This window comes from Pelecanus crispus, chromosome 18 (genome assembly GCF_030463565.1).
Source record: "Pelecanus crispus isolate bPelCri1 chromosome 18, bPelCri1.pri, whole genome shotgun sequence".
NCBI classification, from domain to species: domain Eukaryota; kingdom Metazoa; phylum Chordata; class Aves; order Pelecaniformes; family Pelecanidae; genus Pelecanus; species Pelecanus crispus.
Genome location: NC_134660.1, coordinates 5,865,008 through 5,880,501, shown reverse-complemented (window position 1 = coordinate 5,880,501; position 15,494 = coordinate 5,865,008). Strand labels below are relative to the sequence as shown.

Sequence of the window (15,494 nt, the reverse complement as noted above, 5' to 3'; positions counted from 1 at the left end):
ATCCCCGGGGTTGCCGCTGCGTCGGCCGGGCCTGCACATCACGGGAGGTGGCCACACGTGGGGAGCGGCGCCGGCCTCCGCGTTCTCAGCCAAAGGCCCTGATCCGGTCAAAGGAAAGAAAACTGGAAGCCCTGAGTGCTGCCAGGGTTGGGGTACGGGATGCAACCTGCCTTGGCCTGGGCCGTCCTCTTTTGGGTGAGCTTGGAACTGTTCGGCTGGATGGATGACAACGTGGAAGCGCTGCAAGAAATGGGAAATGAAGTAATTCGGTGGGGGACAGAAATGGAGTTGCCTTAAAGCATTCTGGTGTGGGTTCCAGCTGCGTTTGGATGCTCGCTGCTGCCAGGCGGGAAGAGACCCCCCCGAGCAGGGGCGGACCCCACTGCACGGAGCTGAGCCGGGCTCGGCTGAACCCTTCCCAATCCTCGGAGCCCAGGCTCAGCCCCAGCTTCGGGCAAATCCCCCCGCTTCGTGGCTGCGGCTCCTCCACGGCAGCCGAGGGGCCGGAGCCGCCTTCCAGCTGCTCCCCAGGGCCGGTGCAGAGCCCGGCTCGGGGCCGCGGTGCCGCTTGGGCGCCATTGGGACCCCCCTGTGCCCCCCCGGGGAGCGCGGGACCCCCACGGCCCCCGTGGTGCCTGCCTGGCTTCCCGCGCGCCACGGCAGCGTGGATCAAAGGGATGCAAACCCCGTTTCTGCACGGGGGGCTGGCTTGCGGGGACACGCTCCCGTGCCTCTCCCGCCACCGGCCCCGGGCGGGCACGAGGAGCCCCCGGCAGCTTGAGCGGCCTTCGAAGAGGGGGTTTCAGTCAACCCCGCCAGCGGGCTCAGCCGGAGGGGACACGGGTTGGGCCGAGCGGCTCCTGCAGCCCTCGGAGCCCCGGCTGTGCCCCCCGGCACCCCTCCCCGTGCCGGAGCCGTTTCCCTGCCAAGCGCGGGTGCTTGGGGGCTGGGCTGCCCCCGGCTCCCTCCCCGGGGAGGGTTTTGGGGTGTCCCTGCTTGGGGAAAGGTTTGGCGGCGATGCCCGGCCCGGGGAAAGGGGACCCAGTTTGGTGGCGATGCCCGGTGCTGGCGGGGCGAGAGCGGGGAGCCCGGCGTTCCCCCCCCCGCCGCCTGCTCCGACCGCGGGGGATGACAGTGGGGGCCCCGCGCCCCGTGGCTCGCCCCCTCCCCGCCAAGCTTCCGCTGGCCGGGCTGCGGCCGCCTGCACCCCGAGATAGGCGAGGGCTGCGCCGGGCCCCGGCCGCCCGCGGAAGGAGGGTGCTGGGCGCGGGCGGTTGTGCCGCTTCCCCCCACGGCCGTGCCCCCCCAGCCCCTCGCCGCGTCCCCCCCCGGCACCGCCACCTCGGACCCTGCTCTGCCAGCCGGGCCGGGCACCCCCAGTCCCCACCCCAAAGCAGCACAGCCCCTGCGCCCCCGCGCCCCGCTGGCTCCCGGGCGGGGGGGCCCTTCCTGTGCCCCCCGTCCCCAGCTGCGTCCCCTGAGATAAGCCGGCGGCACGCAGCGCTGGGCCGGGGCTGCCGGCGCATTCCGGGGTGGCGATGGCTGCTGCTGCCCTGCTCCGGGCCCTGCTGCTCCTCGGGGGGCCGTGCTCGGCCCCCGCCCTGGGGCTCCTCCAGGACCCCCCCACCACGTACGAGGGACCCCCCGGCAGCTATTTCGGCTTCGCCCTGGATTTCCACGTGACCGAGGGCAGGTAGGGAGGCAGCGGGGTGCCGGGGCCGGGCACGACGCCCGTTTCCCCGCGCCCCGACGCCCGCTCTGCGTCCCCAGGCCCGGTGTGGTGGTGGGCGCGCCCCGCGCCAACACCTCCCAGCCCGGCGTGGCTCAACCCGGCGCCGTCTTCCTCTGCTCCTGGCCCCCCGGCGAGACCCCCTGCCACCCCCTCCCCGTGGACACCGTGGGTGCGTGGGTGCCAGGGGACGGCGGGTGGGCGCGGGGGGGGGCCGCCGGCCCGGCACGCTCCCCCTCTCCCACTCCCCCAGGAGACGAGACCCAGACCCAAAACACCCTGAGGCTCCACACCTACAAGTCGCACCAGTGGCTGGGGGCATCGGTCACCAGCTGGAACGGCAAACTGGTGGTGGGTGCAGCTGGCGGGCGGGCGGGCGGGCGGGCACCCTTGGGTGGGCACCCCTGGGTCCCCGTCCGTCCCTGTCCATCCCCGTCCCCGTCCGTCCCCGTCCGTCCCCATCCATCCCCATCCATCCCCATCCATCCCTGTCCGTCCCCGTCCATCCCCGTCCATCCCCATCCATCCCTGTCCATCCCCGTCCATCCCCGTCCATCCCCGTCCGTCCCCGTCCATCCCCGTCCATCCCCGTCCCCGTCCATCCCCATCCATCCCCATCCATCCCCGTCCGTCCCCGTCCATCCCCGTCCATCCCTGTCCATCCCCATCCGTCCCCGTCCATCCCCGTCCATCCCTGTCCCCGTCCGTCCCCGTCCATCCCCATCCATCCCTGTCCATCCCCGTCCAGCCCCGTCTGTCCCCGTCCATCCCCGTCCATCCCCGTCCCCGTCCGTCCCCATCCATCCCCATCCATCCCCGTCCGTCCCCGTCCATCCCCGTCCATCCCCATCCGTCCCCGTCCATCCCCGTCCCCGTCCGTCCCCATCCATCCCCATCCATCCCCGTCCGTCCCCATCCATCCCCATCCATCCCCGTCCATCCCCGTCCATCCCTGTCCCCGTCCGTCCCCGTCCATCCCCATCCATCCCCGTCCATCCCTGTCCCCGTCCGTCCCCGTCCATCCCCATCCATCCCCGTCCATCCCCATCCGTCCCCGTCCATCCCCGTCCATCCCCATCCATCCCTGTCCATCCCTGTCCATCCCCGTCCGTCCCCATCCATCCCCATCCATCCCCGTCCATCCCCGTCTGTCCCCGTCCATCCCCGTCCATCCCCGTCCGTCCCCGTCCGTCCCTGTCCATCTCTGTCCGTCCCCGTCCATCCCCGTCCATCCCTGTCCATCCCCGTCCCCATCCGTCCCCGTCCATCCCCATCCATCCCCGTCCATCCCCATCCATCCTCGTCCATCCCCATCCATCCCCGTCCATCCCCGTCCATCCTCGTCCATCCCCATCCATCCCCGTCCATCCCCGTCCATCCCCGTCCATCCCCGTCCGTCCCCGTCCGTCCCTGTCCATCTCTGTCCGTCCCCGTCCATCCCCGTCCATCCCTGTCCATCCCCGTCCCCATCCGTCCCCGTCCATCCCCATCCATCCCCGTCCATCCCCATCCATCCCCGTCCATCCCCGTCCATCCCCGTCCATCCTCGTCCATCCCCGTCCATCCCCGTCCATCCCCGTCCGTCCCCGTCCATCCCCGTCCCCATCCCCATCCCCAGGCCTGCGCCCCGCTGCAGCACTGGAACGCCATGGATGGGCAGCACGAGGCTTTCCGCACCCCGACGGGCGCCTGCTTCGTGGGTGCCCCCGGGCTGCGGCGCGTCGCCTGGTACTCGCCCTGCCGCGACCAGCTCATGGCCGGCGCCTACCGCGAGAGCTACTACGGTGAGGGCGGGTGGCTTGGGGTGGGGGGTGCCCCCCACCCCTGGTCCCTCTGACCCTGCCCCGTGCCCGCAGCCTACGACAAGCGCTACTGCGAGATCGGCTTCAGCGCGGCCGTCGCCCCGGTGAGACGGGTGCTTGGGGTGCTTGGGGGCAGGCGTGCCCGTGGGGTGCCCGTGGGGTGCCCAGCGGCGCAGTGGCCGTGGCCGGGATGGCACCTGGGTGCTGGGGATGGCAGGGCGGGGGGTGCTGGGACGGGGACGCACGGGTGGCTGTGCCGGGGGACGGGGTGCTCGGGTGGGGACGGCGGGGTAAGGGTGCCAGGGTGGGGATGCCGGGGCGGGGGGCGATGGGCTTGGGGATGCGCAGCGTGGGTGCTGACGCCGGCTCATCCCGCAGGACGGCACGCTGGTGCTGGGTGCCCCCGGCGGGTACTACTTCGTGGGTGAGTGCTGCCTGCCGGTGCTGCGGCGCCGGGGTGCTCGCCTTTGGGGGGGCACGGCGGGAGGAGGGCACCCAGGACGGGGCACCCCCGTGGGTGCCACTGGCAGCCCGGGGCGGGTGCCAGCAGGTGCCCCGTCAGCGCCGGCGCCCGCCACGCTCTCCCCCAGGCCTCCTGTACTCGGTGGAGGTGGACGCCATCCTCTCCCGCTTCCACGGCACGTCCCTGCTGTGGCCGGAGCGCCCGGGACGCCCCACGGAGGAGCCGACGTCCAGGGCATACGAGGACGGGTACCGGGGTGAGCAGCGGGCGTGGGGCAGCCCGGCCCCATAGCCAGCGCGTGCCGGGGCCTGGCGGGGCTCAGCGGTGCCCGTCTCCCCGCAGGGTACTCGGTGGCCGTGGGCGAGTTCGACGGCAATCCCAAAACCAAAGGTACGGCCGGGCGGGCGCGGGCTCTGGGCTCCAGGGTGCCGTCCCCTGCCGAGGACCCTGGCTTGGGCCAGCTCAGGAGCCCCGTCGCCTCTGTGCCCCCATGCCGGGGGTACCCCCGTGCCCCCCCAGTGCCACGGCGGGGACGCTCAGGGCTCTCATCCCCCGCAGAGTACGTGGTGGGGGTCCCCAACAAGAGCAGCACGAGGGGCGAGGTGAGCGGCGCGGGGTGCCCGGCTGCGCGGGGGTGGCCGGTGACCGGGACGCCGCGGTGGCCAGGCACCCCAGGGGGGCACCTGGGGGGCCGGGGCCAGGGCCTGACGCTGCTCTGGGCAGGTGGAGATCTTCAGCGCGGGGGCCGGGACCCTGCGCCTGCTGCAGGGCCTCGCCAGCGAGCAGGTACCCCCGCCTGCACCGGCACCCCACGGCACCCTGCCCCGCTGCCTGCCGCCCCACAGCACCCTGCCCCACTGCCTGCCACCCCACAGCACCCTGCCCCCGTGTGCCAGCACCCCACGGCACCTTGCCCCACTGCCTGCCACCCCACAGCACCCTGCCCCCGTGTGCCAGCACCCCACGGCACCCTGCCCCCATGTACCAGCACCCCACAGCACCCTGCCCCACTGCCTGCCACCCCACGGCACCCTGCCCCCGTGTGCCAGCACCCCACGGCACCCTGCCCCTGTGTGCCAGCACCCCACGGCACCCTGCCCCACTGCCTGCCACCCCACAGCACCCTGCCCCCATGTGCCAGCACCCCACAGCACCCTGCCCCACTGCCTGCCACCCCACAGCACCCTGCCCCTGTGTGCCAGCACCCCACGGCACCCTGCCCCCATGTACCAGCACCCCACGGCACCTTGCCCCACTGCCTGCCACCCCACGGCACCCTGCCCCCGTGTGCCAGCACCCCACAGCACCCTGCCCCACTGCCTGCCACCCCATAGCACCCTGCCCCCGTGTGCCAGCACCCCACAGCACCCTGCCCCACTGCCTGCCACCCCATAGCACCCTTCCCCCATGTGCCAGCACCCCACAGCTCCCTGCCCTGCTGCCGCTCACCCCCAGTGCCCCCCTTCCCCCAGTGCCCCCTTCCAGCACCCCATGGCTCCCCGGTGCCCACCCCCCCCCCCATTGCCCCGTCGCCCCATGGCACCCAGCTGCCCCCCCCCGTGCTCCACAGCACCCCTGTAACCCCCACCCCAGAGCACCCCAGCACCCACCTCCCCCCAGCACCCCCAGCACCCCACCGTGCCCCCGCATGACCCCCACCCTGCCCCTGTCCAGGTGGCATCGTACTTCGGGCACACGGTGGCCGTGGCCGATGTCGACGGGGACGGGTGAGAGCCAGGACTGTGTCCCCCCCCTACACCCCCCATGGGGGCACCCTAGGGTGCTGCCCCCTCCCTGGCGCACCCCTGGGTGCCACCAGTCCCCAACGCCGGGGACCCTGACCCCCGCGCCGGGCGCAGGCGGGACGACGTGCTGGTGGGTGCCCCCCTGTACATGGCCCAGCGCCCCGACGGGCAGCGCAGCGAGCTGGGACGCCTCTACCTCTACCTGGGGGGGGGGCAGCGGCCCCTCGCCCGGCCCCCCCAGACCCTGACAGGCACCCACCCCTACGGCCGCTTCGCCGCCGCCATCGCCAGCCTCGGGGACCTGGACAAGGACGGCTACGGCGGTAACACCGGCCTGGCGCGGGGCGGGTGGGCAGGGGGGCTGTGCGGGGGGACGCGCCACCCCCCGGTGCCCGCTCTAAACCTTTGGGGAAACTGAGGCAGGCGTCGCGGGGCGGGTGGCGGTGCCGGGAGGGGCTCCCGGTGGGTGCTGACGCCTCCCGTGTCCCCAGACGTGGCCGTGGGTGCCCCGCTGGGGGGTGACGGTGGCAGCGGGCAGGTCTTCATCTTCCGCGGGCAGAGCGAGGGTTTGGTGCCGGCGCCCACCCAACGCCTCGACAGCCCCTTCCCCGGCCCCGCCGCCTTCGGCTTCGCCCTGCGCGGTGCCACCGACCTGGACGGCAATGGCTACCCCGGTACGGCCCTGCCGCGTGGCCGCCGCCGCCGGGCCACCCCGGTGCCACCCCGCCCGGCACCGACCCCCTGCTTGTCCCCACAGATCTGCTGGTGGGGGCTTACGGGGCGGCCAAGGTGGCCGTGTACTGGTGAGTGCCCGTCCCGGCGGCAGCGCGGCCCGGGGGTCCCTGCCCGCGTCCCCTGGCACCTCAGCTCTGTCCCCGTGTCCCAGGGGACAGCCCGTGGTGGTGGTCCGGACCCAGCTGAGTGTCCCCGACGGGCTGAACCCCAAGGTCCTGGACTGTGTCCTGCCTGGCCCCGGCACCCGCGTCAGCTGGTGAGCCATGTCGGGGGGACACCGGCGTGGGGACACCACCATGGGGACACCGGCATGGGGACATCACTGTGGGGACACCGGCGTGGGGACATCACCGTGGGGACACTGCCATGCGGACACCACCGTGGGGACACTGGCGTGGGGACACTGCCATGGGGACACTGGTGTGGGGACACCGGCATGGGGACATCACCATGGGGACACTGCCATGGGGACACCACCGTGGGGACACTGGCATGGGGACATCACCATGGGGACACCACTGTGGGGACATCACCACAGGGACATTGGTGTGGGGACACTGGCGTGGGGACATCACCATGGGGACACTGGCATGGGGACACCGGTGTGGGGACACTGGTGTGGGGACATCACCATGGGGACACTGCCATGGGGACACTGCCATGGGGACATCACAATGGGGACACTACCATGGGGACACTGGCATGGGGACACCACCGTGGGGACACTGGCGTGGGGACACCGGCATGGGGACATCACCATGGGGACACTTCTGTGGGGACACCACCATGGGGACACTGCCATGGGGACACCACCGTGGGGACACTGGCATGGAGACATCACCATGGGGACACTTCTGTGGGGACACCACCATGGGGACACCACTGTGGGGACATCACCACAGGGACATTGGTGTGGGGACACTGGTGTGGGGACATCACCGTGGGGACACCACCATGGGGACACTGGCATGGGGACATCACTGTGGGGACACCGGCATGGGGACATCACCATGGGGACACTGCCATGGGGACACTGCCATGGGGACATCACAATGGGGACACTACCATGGGGACACTGGCATGGGGACACCACCGTGGGGACACTGGTGTGGGGACATCACCATGGGGACACTGGCATGGGGACATCACCATGGGGACACTTCTGTGGGGACACCACCATGGGGACACTGGCATGGGGACATCACCATGGGGACACCACTGTGGGGACATCACCACAGGGACATTGGTGTGGGGACACTGGCGTGGGGACATCACCATGGGGACACTGGTGTGGGGACACTGGCGTGGGGACACTGGTGTGGGGACACTGGCGTGGGGACAGTGGCATGGGAATACTGCCATGGGGACACCGCCGTGGGAACATCACCATGGGGACATCACCATGGGGACACTGGCGTGGGGACACTGGCATGGGAACACTGCCGTGGGGACACTGGTGTGGGGACACCGCTGTGGGACATTGGCGTGGGGACACCACCGTGGGGACATCCCTGTGGGGACACCACCGGCATGGGGACACCAGGGGCGTGGGGACACGGCCCCGGGGACGGTGGCGGTCCCTGAGCCCCCCGCGTGCTGTCCCCTCGCAGCTTCCCCGTGGTGCTGTGCGTCAGCGTGAGGGGCCAGCGCATCCCCCGGAGCATCCGTGAGTGGCGGCGTTCCCGGGGGGCGCGGGGCTGTCCCGGCTGTCCCCGGTGCCACCCCCGTGTCCCCCAGGCCTCCGCGCCGAGCTGCAGCTGGACCGGCTGAAGCCCCGGCCGTCCCGCAGGGTCCTGCTGCTGCAGGGCCACCAGCCCTCCTGGCAGCACACGCTGGCACTGGCCCCGGGGACCCCCCCGCTGTGCCACAACCTCACCGCCTTCCTGCGGGTACGGGGACACTGCCAGCGCCGGCCGGGGACGGGGACAGGGTGGGGACAGCGGTGTCCACGGCTGGGATGGGGACGGGGTGGGGACATTGGTGTCACCAGCTGGGATGGGGACCAGGATGGGGACAGCGGGATCCCCGGCTGGGATGGGGACCGGGATGGGGACAGGGAGGGGGACAGCGGGATCCCTGGCTGGGATGGGGACCGGGATGGGGACAGGGATGGGGACAGGGGGATCCCCGGCTGGGATGGGGACCGGGATGGGGACAGGGATGGGGACAGCGGGATCCCTGGCTGGGATGGGGACCGGGATGGGGACAGGGATGGGGACAGGGGGATCCCCGGCTGGGATGGGGACCGGGATGGGGACAGGGGGATCCCCGGCTGGGATGGGGACCGGGATGGGGACAGGGAGGGGGACAGCGGGATCCCCGGCTGCGATGGGGACCGGGATGGGGACAGGGAGGGGGACAGGGGGATCCCCGGCTGGGATGGGGACCGGGATGGGGTCAGGGATGGGGACAGGGGGATCCCTGGCTGGGATGGGGACCGGGATGGGGACAGGGATGGGGACAGGGGGATCCCCGGCTGGGATGGGGACCGGGATGGGGACAGGGGGATCCCCGGCTGGGATGGGGACCGGGATGGGGACAGGGAGGGGGACAGCGGGATCCCCGGCTGGGATGGGGACCGGGATGGGGACAGGGAGGGGGACCGGGGGATCCCCGGCTGGGATGGGGACCGGGATGGGGTCAGGGATGGGGACAGCGGGATCCCCGGCTGGGATGGGGACCGGGATGGGGACAGGGATGGGGACAGGGGGATCCCCGGCTGGGATGGGGACCGGGATGGGGACAGGGGGATCCCCGGCTGGGATGGGGACAGGGATGGGGACAGGGATGGGGACAGGGGGATCCCCGGCTGGGATGGGGACAGGGATGGGGACAGGGATGGGGACAGCGGGATCCCCGGCTGGGATGGGGACCGGGATGGGGACAGGGATGGGGACAGCGGGATCCCCAGCTGGGATGGGGACCGGGATGGGGACAGGGATGGGGACAGTGGGATCCCCGGCTGGGATGGGGACCGGGATGGGGACAGCGGGATCCCCAGCTGGGATGGGGACCGGGATGGGGACAGGGATGGGGACAGCAGGATCCCCGGCTGCGATGGGGACCGGGATGGGGACAGGGATGGGGACAGCGGGATCCCCGGCTGGGATGGGGACCGGGATGGGGACAGGGATGGGGACAGGGGGATCCCCGGCTGGGATGGGGACCGGGATGGGGACAGGGATGGGGACAGCGGGATCCCCGGCTGGGATGGGGACCGGGATGGGGACAGGGATGGGGACAGCGGGATCCCCGGCTGGGATGGGGACCGGGATGGGGACAGGGATGGGGACAGCGGGATCCCCGGCTGGGATGGGGACCGGGTGGGGCCAGCGGTGCCCAGGCGGGGGGGGGGTGCCCACGCGGGCGCTGTGCCCATGGGTGCCCCCAGGACGAGGCCGAGTTCAAGGACAAGCTGAGCCCGGTGGTGCTGAGCCTGGGCCTGGCGCTGCCCGGGGCGGGGATGGTGCTCTACGGGGACACGCTGGTGCTGGCGCAGGTACGGGGACGTCCCCCCCGTGCCCCCACTGTCCCCAGCCCCTCCCCGGGTGTCCCCCCAGTGCCCCCACTGCCTCCAGCCCCTCCCTGGGGTGTCCCCCCAGTGTCCCCCACTGTCCCCAATCCCCCCCCAGGGTGTCCCCCCGATGTCCCCAATCCCTCCCTGTGGTGTCCCCTCTGTACCCCATCCCCAATCTCCCCCTGGAATGTGCCCCCCACCCTCCCTGCTGTCCCCAATCCCTCCCCGGGGTGTCCTCCCAGTGCCCCCCACTGTCCCCAATCCCTCCCCGGGGTGTCCCCTCTCTACCCCATCCCCAATCCCTCCCTGGGATGTCCCCTCTGTACCCCATCCCCAATCCCTCCCCGGGCTGTCCCCCCAGTGCCCCCCAATGTTGCCAGTCCTTCCCTGGGATGTCCCCCCAGTACCCCCCACTGTCCCCAGCCCCTCCCTGGGATGTCCCCCCAGTACCCCCCACTGTCCCCAGCCCCTCCCTGGGATGTCCCCCCAGTGCCCCTCACTGCCTCCAGCCCCTCCCCGGGGTGTCCCCCCCGTACCCACTGCTGTCCCCAGTCCCTCCCCGGGGTGTCTTCCCAGTACCCCCCACTGTCCCCAATCCCTCCCCGGGATGTCCCCTCTGTACCCCATCCCAAATCCCTCCCTGGGATGTCCCCCCAGCACCCCCCACCGTCCCCAGTCCTTCCCTGGGATGTCCCCCCAGTACTCCCTGTTGTCCCCAATCCCTGCCCACGATGTCCCCTGTACCCCCCCATCCCCAGTCTCCCCCTGGGACCTCCCCCCGCCCTCCCTGCTGTCCCCAGCCCCTCCCCGGCGTGTCCCCTCTGCACCTCCTGTTGTCCCCAATGACTCCCTGTCCCGCGCCCCCCTGCTGCCCCCCTGCCCCCCGCCGTCCCCCCCCCCCAGACCCACATCATCCTGGAGGACTGCGGCCAGGACAACCTCTGCGTCCCGGACCTCCGCCTGGCCGCCCACACGTGAGAGCCGGGCTGGGCGAGGGTGGGTGCCCGCCGTCACCCCGGGGTGCTGACCCCTGTCCCCTTGCGTGCCCCCCAAGGCCCAGCAAGCGCCTGCTCATTGGGGCGGAGGCCGTGCTGCGCCTGCGCATCGACGCCAGCAACGTGGGCGAAGGCGCCTTCGAGGCCGAGCTGCGGGTGCAGCTGCCCCCCGGCACCCACTACCAGGCGGCCCGCAGCAGCAACCTGGTGGGTGCCCGGTGGGGGGGTGCCCGGGGCGGGGGGCTCGCGCCCCGCCCGTGGTGGCCACCACCCTCCCTGCGGGTGCCTGGCGGCGGTGGGAGCCGCGGGGTGCCCGGGGCGGGGGGCTCGCGCCCCCGCCCGTGGTGGCCACCACCCACCCTGTGGGTGCTTGGCGGCCGGTGGGTGCCGTGGGGTGCCCGGGGCTGGGGGCTCGCGCCCCGCCCGTGGTGGCCACCACCCTCCCTGCGGGTGCCTGGCGGCGGTGGGAGCCGCGGGGTGCCCGGGGCGGGGGGCTCGCGCCCTGCCCGTGGTGGCCACCACCCTCCCTGTGGGTGCTTGGCGGCCGGTGGGTGCCGCGGGGTGCCCGGGGCGGGGGGCTCGCGCCCTGCCCTTGGTGGCCACCACCCACCCTGTGGGTGCTTGGCGGCCGGTGGGTGCCGCGGGGTGCCCGGGGCGGGGGGCTCGCGCCCCGCCCGTGGTGGCCACCACCCACCCTGCGGGTGCCTGGCGGCCGGTGGGTGCCGCGGGGTGCCCGGGGCGGGGGGCTCGCGCCCCGCCTTGGACCGTGCGGGTCCCGGGGGTGGTGCCCCCCACGGTGGTGTCCGTGATGTGCCACCCCCCCGTGCCCCCGCCCCGCAGGGGCAGAAGCTGAGCTGCAACCCCAGGAAGGAGAACGGGAGCCACGTGGTGCTCTGCGAGTTGGGCAACCCCATGAAAGCAGGCGCCCAGGTAAGGGGATGCGGGGTCCCCCCCGGCGAGCCCCTCACCCTGCTGTCGGGGCGGGGCATGGCCGGCGGCCGTGGCTCACCCACCCGCCCTCCCGCTGGTCCCCCAGGTCACCGTGGACATGGAGCTGAGTGTGTCCGGCCTGGAGGACATGGGCGACGCCATCACCTTCCAGCTCCAGCTGCGGAGGTGACGCCGTGCGGCCCCCGCCCCCCCGCCCGCGCCGGGCCCCGGGGCTTGGTGGCCTCGCTGTGTCCCCACACTGAGCCCACCGTGTCCCCGCAGCAAGAACAGCCCCAGCCCTGCCAACGCGTCGGTGACGGTGCCGGTGGAGGCGCACGCGGCGATGGAGCTGCGGGGGTGAGGGTCTGGGGGGGTGCGGGGGGGTGGGGAGGGCTGTGGGGGGGGGTCACTGACCCCCCCTCTCCTGCCAGCAACTCCCTGCCCGCCACCACGGTGCTGCCCGCGACCTGGCGCAGGGTGGAGGGCAGCCGGCGGCTCGAGGACCACGGCATCAAGGTGGAGCACGTCTACCAGGTAGGGCGCCGCACCCATGGGTGCCCGGGGGGCTGTCCGTCCGTCCGTCCGTCCGTCCCCCGGTGTCACCTCGCTGTCCTCCCGCAGCTCCACAACAAGGGGCCCGGCACCGTCAGCGGGGTCACCCTGCGCCTGGCCGTCCCCAGCCAGCTGGGGGGCCGCACCCTGCTCTACCTGCTGGAGCTGAGCACCGAGGGGGGCCTGCGCTGCACCACCCCGCCTGGCCTCAACGCCGAGCAGGTAGGGTGCTGCCGGCGGCCCGGCACCCGCCCGCCGGGTGCCGGGTGGGCGTCAAGGCGGTGCCCGCCCCCTTATCTCCTTCCAGCTGGAGATCCCCCGGCCCACGGCCGCGGCGCCCCGAAATGGCACCCACCAGCGGGAGCGCAGGGAGGCGGAGGAGCCGGCGAGTGCCAGGCTGGAGGAGCCCATCCCCGTGGTGAGCGGGTGCTCCCCGGGGGCCTGCAGCCCGCCCTGGGTGCGGGGGGGCTGGCGGGGGGTGGCCCCCCGGGGTGCCGGGGCGGGGGTCAGGGTGACGGCCGCCGTGTTGCGCAGGACTGCGGCAACGCCACGTGCGTGGGCATCGTCTGCCGGGTGCCCAGCCTGGACAAGGACCAGCGGGTGCTGGTGAGCGTCCGTGCCCTGCTCTGGATGGACACCCTGCAGCAGGTATTGTCCCTTGTCGGGGACAGGGTGGCACCGTGTCCCCGGGGCGTCCCCGCCGTGTCCCCTCCTGCAGGGTGGTCCCCGGGGACCTGCAGACAGCGGCCCTGGGGGCGCCAGGCGTGGGGTCACGGGTGCCCCGCCGGCTGCCAGCACCCCTGACACCACGTCCCGACGTGTCCCCATGCGTCCCCGTGTGTCCCCAACGTGTCCCCATGTCCGTCCCCAGCGGGAGCACCTGCTGAAGCAGTTCCTCATCCAGTCGCAAGCCTGGTTCAACACCTCGGCCATGCCCTACCGCGTCCGGCCCCGCGTCCTGCCTGCTGGGGAGGCCACGGTAGGGCTGGCACGGGCACAGGGGACATGGGGACGGGCTGCGGTGGTGGCAGCGGGGTCACCCACCCGTCCCTCCGCAGGCTGTCACCGAGGTGGTGCGCACCAGCTCCGGGGGCGAGGGGGCCGTGCCGGTGTGGTGGGTGGTGCTGGGGGTCCTCGCCGGGCTCCTGCTCCTCACCCTCCTCATCCTCGTTATGTGGAAGGTGAGTGGGCGGGGGGGGACGACGCACACGGGATGACACTGGGGACACCGGTGACACCCTCCGTGGTGGTGGGACCCTGATGGCACTGGAGGGACCCATGAAATGGGAAGCCCAGCCCTGGGGGTGGGAGGCACAGGATGGGGGGCAGCACCTGGGGTGTTGCCATGGGGTCCCCCAGGCCCCATGCCGTGGGGTGCCCTGGCACCCGACGCCGTGGGGTCCCCGGGGAGGGGCTGTCACCCTGTCCCTCTTCCAGACGGGTTTCTTCAAGCGGACGCGGCCGCCCACCGAGAGGGACGCGCAGGAGGTGGCACCCGGCCAGGCCCCGGAGCCGGGGGGTGCCCAGGGCTAGGGGGGTCCCCCAGGGTCCCCCTGCACGCCCAGCCCTGCCCCCGTGTCCCCAGCACCCCTGGGTGCCAATGGGGCGCAGCACCCATGTCCCATCCCCACCGTCCCCAGCACCCCCGGGTGCCCCCCAGCGCCCCACTGCTGCCCCCGGACAATAAATCTCTGCCTGGCACCGTGGGGGGTCCCGTGGGGTGACGTGGGGGTGCCCCCCCGGGGACCTGCGCCATGGGGGGGCCTGGGGAGGGGGCAGGACAGGTGTGGGAGCCCATAGGGACGGGGGGGGGCTTTTTGGGGACCACCGTGTGCCTTTTGGGGAGCCCCAGGGGCTCCTGTGCCTCCGCACAGGCCTGGCAGGGGGGTGCTGGGGGGCCGAGGGGCGGGGGGCTGGTACCAGTGGGTGCTGGTGCCGGGGGTCCGTCCCGGGGGGCTGGTGCGGTGCTGGGGGGAGGTGCCGGGGTCAGTGCCAGGATGCGGGTGCGGTACCAGGGGTGGGTGCTGGTACCAGGGTCGGTGCTGGGGTGCCGGTACCGGTAGTGGGGGGCAGTCCCGGGATGGTGGGGCGGTACCAGGGGCCGGTGCTGGTGCCGGTACCGGGGGCCGGTGGCGGTACCGGGGTCAGTGGTGGGATGCCGATGCGGTACCGGGGGCTGCTACCGGGCTGGGTGCCAGTACCAGGGTCAGTGCTGGGGTGCCAGTGCAGTACCAGGGGTGGGTCCCGGGGTGCCGGTGCCAGTACCGGGGCCAGTCCCAGGATGCCGGTACCGGTAGTGGGGGTCAGTCCCGGGATGGCGGGGTGGTACTGGGGGCTGGTGGCAGTACCGGGGTCAGTGCCGGGGTGCCGGTGCTGGTACTGGGGGTAGGTGCCGGTACCGGGGTCAGTGCCGGGGTGCCTGTGCGGTACTGGGGGCTGGTACTGGGGGTAGGTGCCGGTACCCGGGGTCAGTGCCGGGGTGCCTGTGCGGTACTGGGGGCTGGTACCGGGGGTAGGTGCCGGTACCGGGGTCAGTGCCGGGGTGCCTGTGCGGTACTGGGGGCTGGTACCGGGGGTGGGTGCCGGGGTCAGTGCTGGGTTGCTGCTGCGGTGCTGGGGGTGGGTCCCGGGGTGCCGGTGCCAGTACCGGGGTCAGCGCCGGGGTGCCGGTACCGGTAGTGGGGTCAGTCTTGGGATGCCGGGGCGGTACCAGGGGTGGGTGCTGGTACTGGGGTCGGTACCGGGATGCCGGTACTGGTACCGGGGGTCAGATCCGGGATGGCGGGGCAGTACCGAGGACCGGTGCTGGTCCCGGGGGTGGGTCTCGGGGTGCCGGTGCCGGTACCGGGGTCAGTGCTGGGATGCTGGTGCCGGTCCCCGGGATGGATCCCGGGGTGCCGGTACCGGGGGTGGGTCCCAGGGTGCCGGGGCTCGGTGCGGTCCGGGGGTGGGTCCCGGGGGTGGGTCCCGGGGTGCCGGTGCCGGGGGTGGGTTCTGGGGGCGGTCCCGGGCGTGGGTCCCGGGGT

At 73.1% G+C, this 15,494-nt stretch overlaps 1 protein-coding gene across 1 annotated transcript; it reads left to right on the top strand.

The window, feature by feature from the left end:
• The first annotated feature begins 1,538 nt into the window (after nt 1-1,538).
• ITGA2B (integrin subunit alpha 2b) lies at nt 1,539-14,001 on the top strand. The gene is made up of 30 exons (XM_075722613.1): nt 1,539-1,693; nt 1,771-1,901; nt 1,983-2,080; nt 3,348-3,513; nt 3,586-3,635; nt 3,910-3,955; nt 4,122-4,250; nt 4,337-4,384; nt 4,553-4,596; nt 4,718-4,780; nt 5,669-5,721; nt 5,854-6,062; nt 6,231-6,413; nt 6,497-6,542; nt 6,626-6,730; nt 8,085-8,140; nt 8,212-8,363; nt 9,866-9,973; nt 10,895-10,965; nt 11,046-11,193; nt 11,827-11,916; nt 12,023-12,102; nt 12,199-12,273; nt 12,348-12,450; nt 12,538-12,690; nt 12,776-12,886; nt 13,003-13,116; nt 13,340-13,447; nt 13,527-13,649; nt 13,906-14,001. The coding sequence occupies exons 1-30, from the start codon at nt 1,539-1,541 to the stop codon at nt 13,999-14,001; spliced, it is 3,114 nt and encodes a 1,037-aa protein (XP_075578728.1).
• Nucleotides 14,002-15,494: the final 1,493 nt, after the last annotated feature.

What these genes read in the sequence shown, in the direction of transcription:
- ITGA2B (XM_075722613.1), top strand. Translation starts at nt 1,539, where the DNA reads ATGGCTGCTGCTGCCCTGCTCCGGGCCCTGCTGCTCCTCGGGGGGCCG. An exon ending in CGGCAATCCCAAAACCAAAG is followed by an intron (nt 4,385 to 4,552) that starts GTACGGCCGGGC and finishes CATCCCCCGCAG; the next exon opens with AGTACGTGGTGGGGGTCCCC. An exon ending in TGCCTGCTGGGGAGGCCACG is followed by an intron (nt 13,448 to 13,526) that starts GTAGGGCTGGCA and finishes GTCCCTCCGCAG; the next exon opens with GCTGTCACCGAGGTGGTGCG.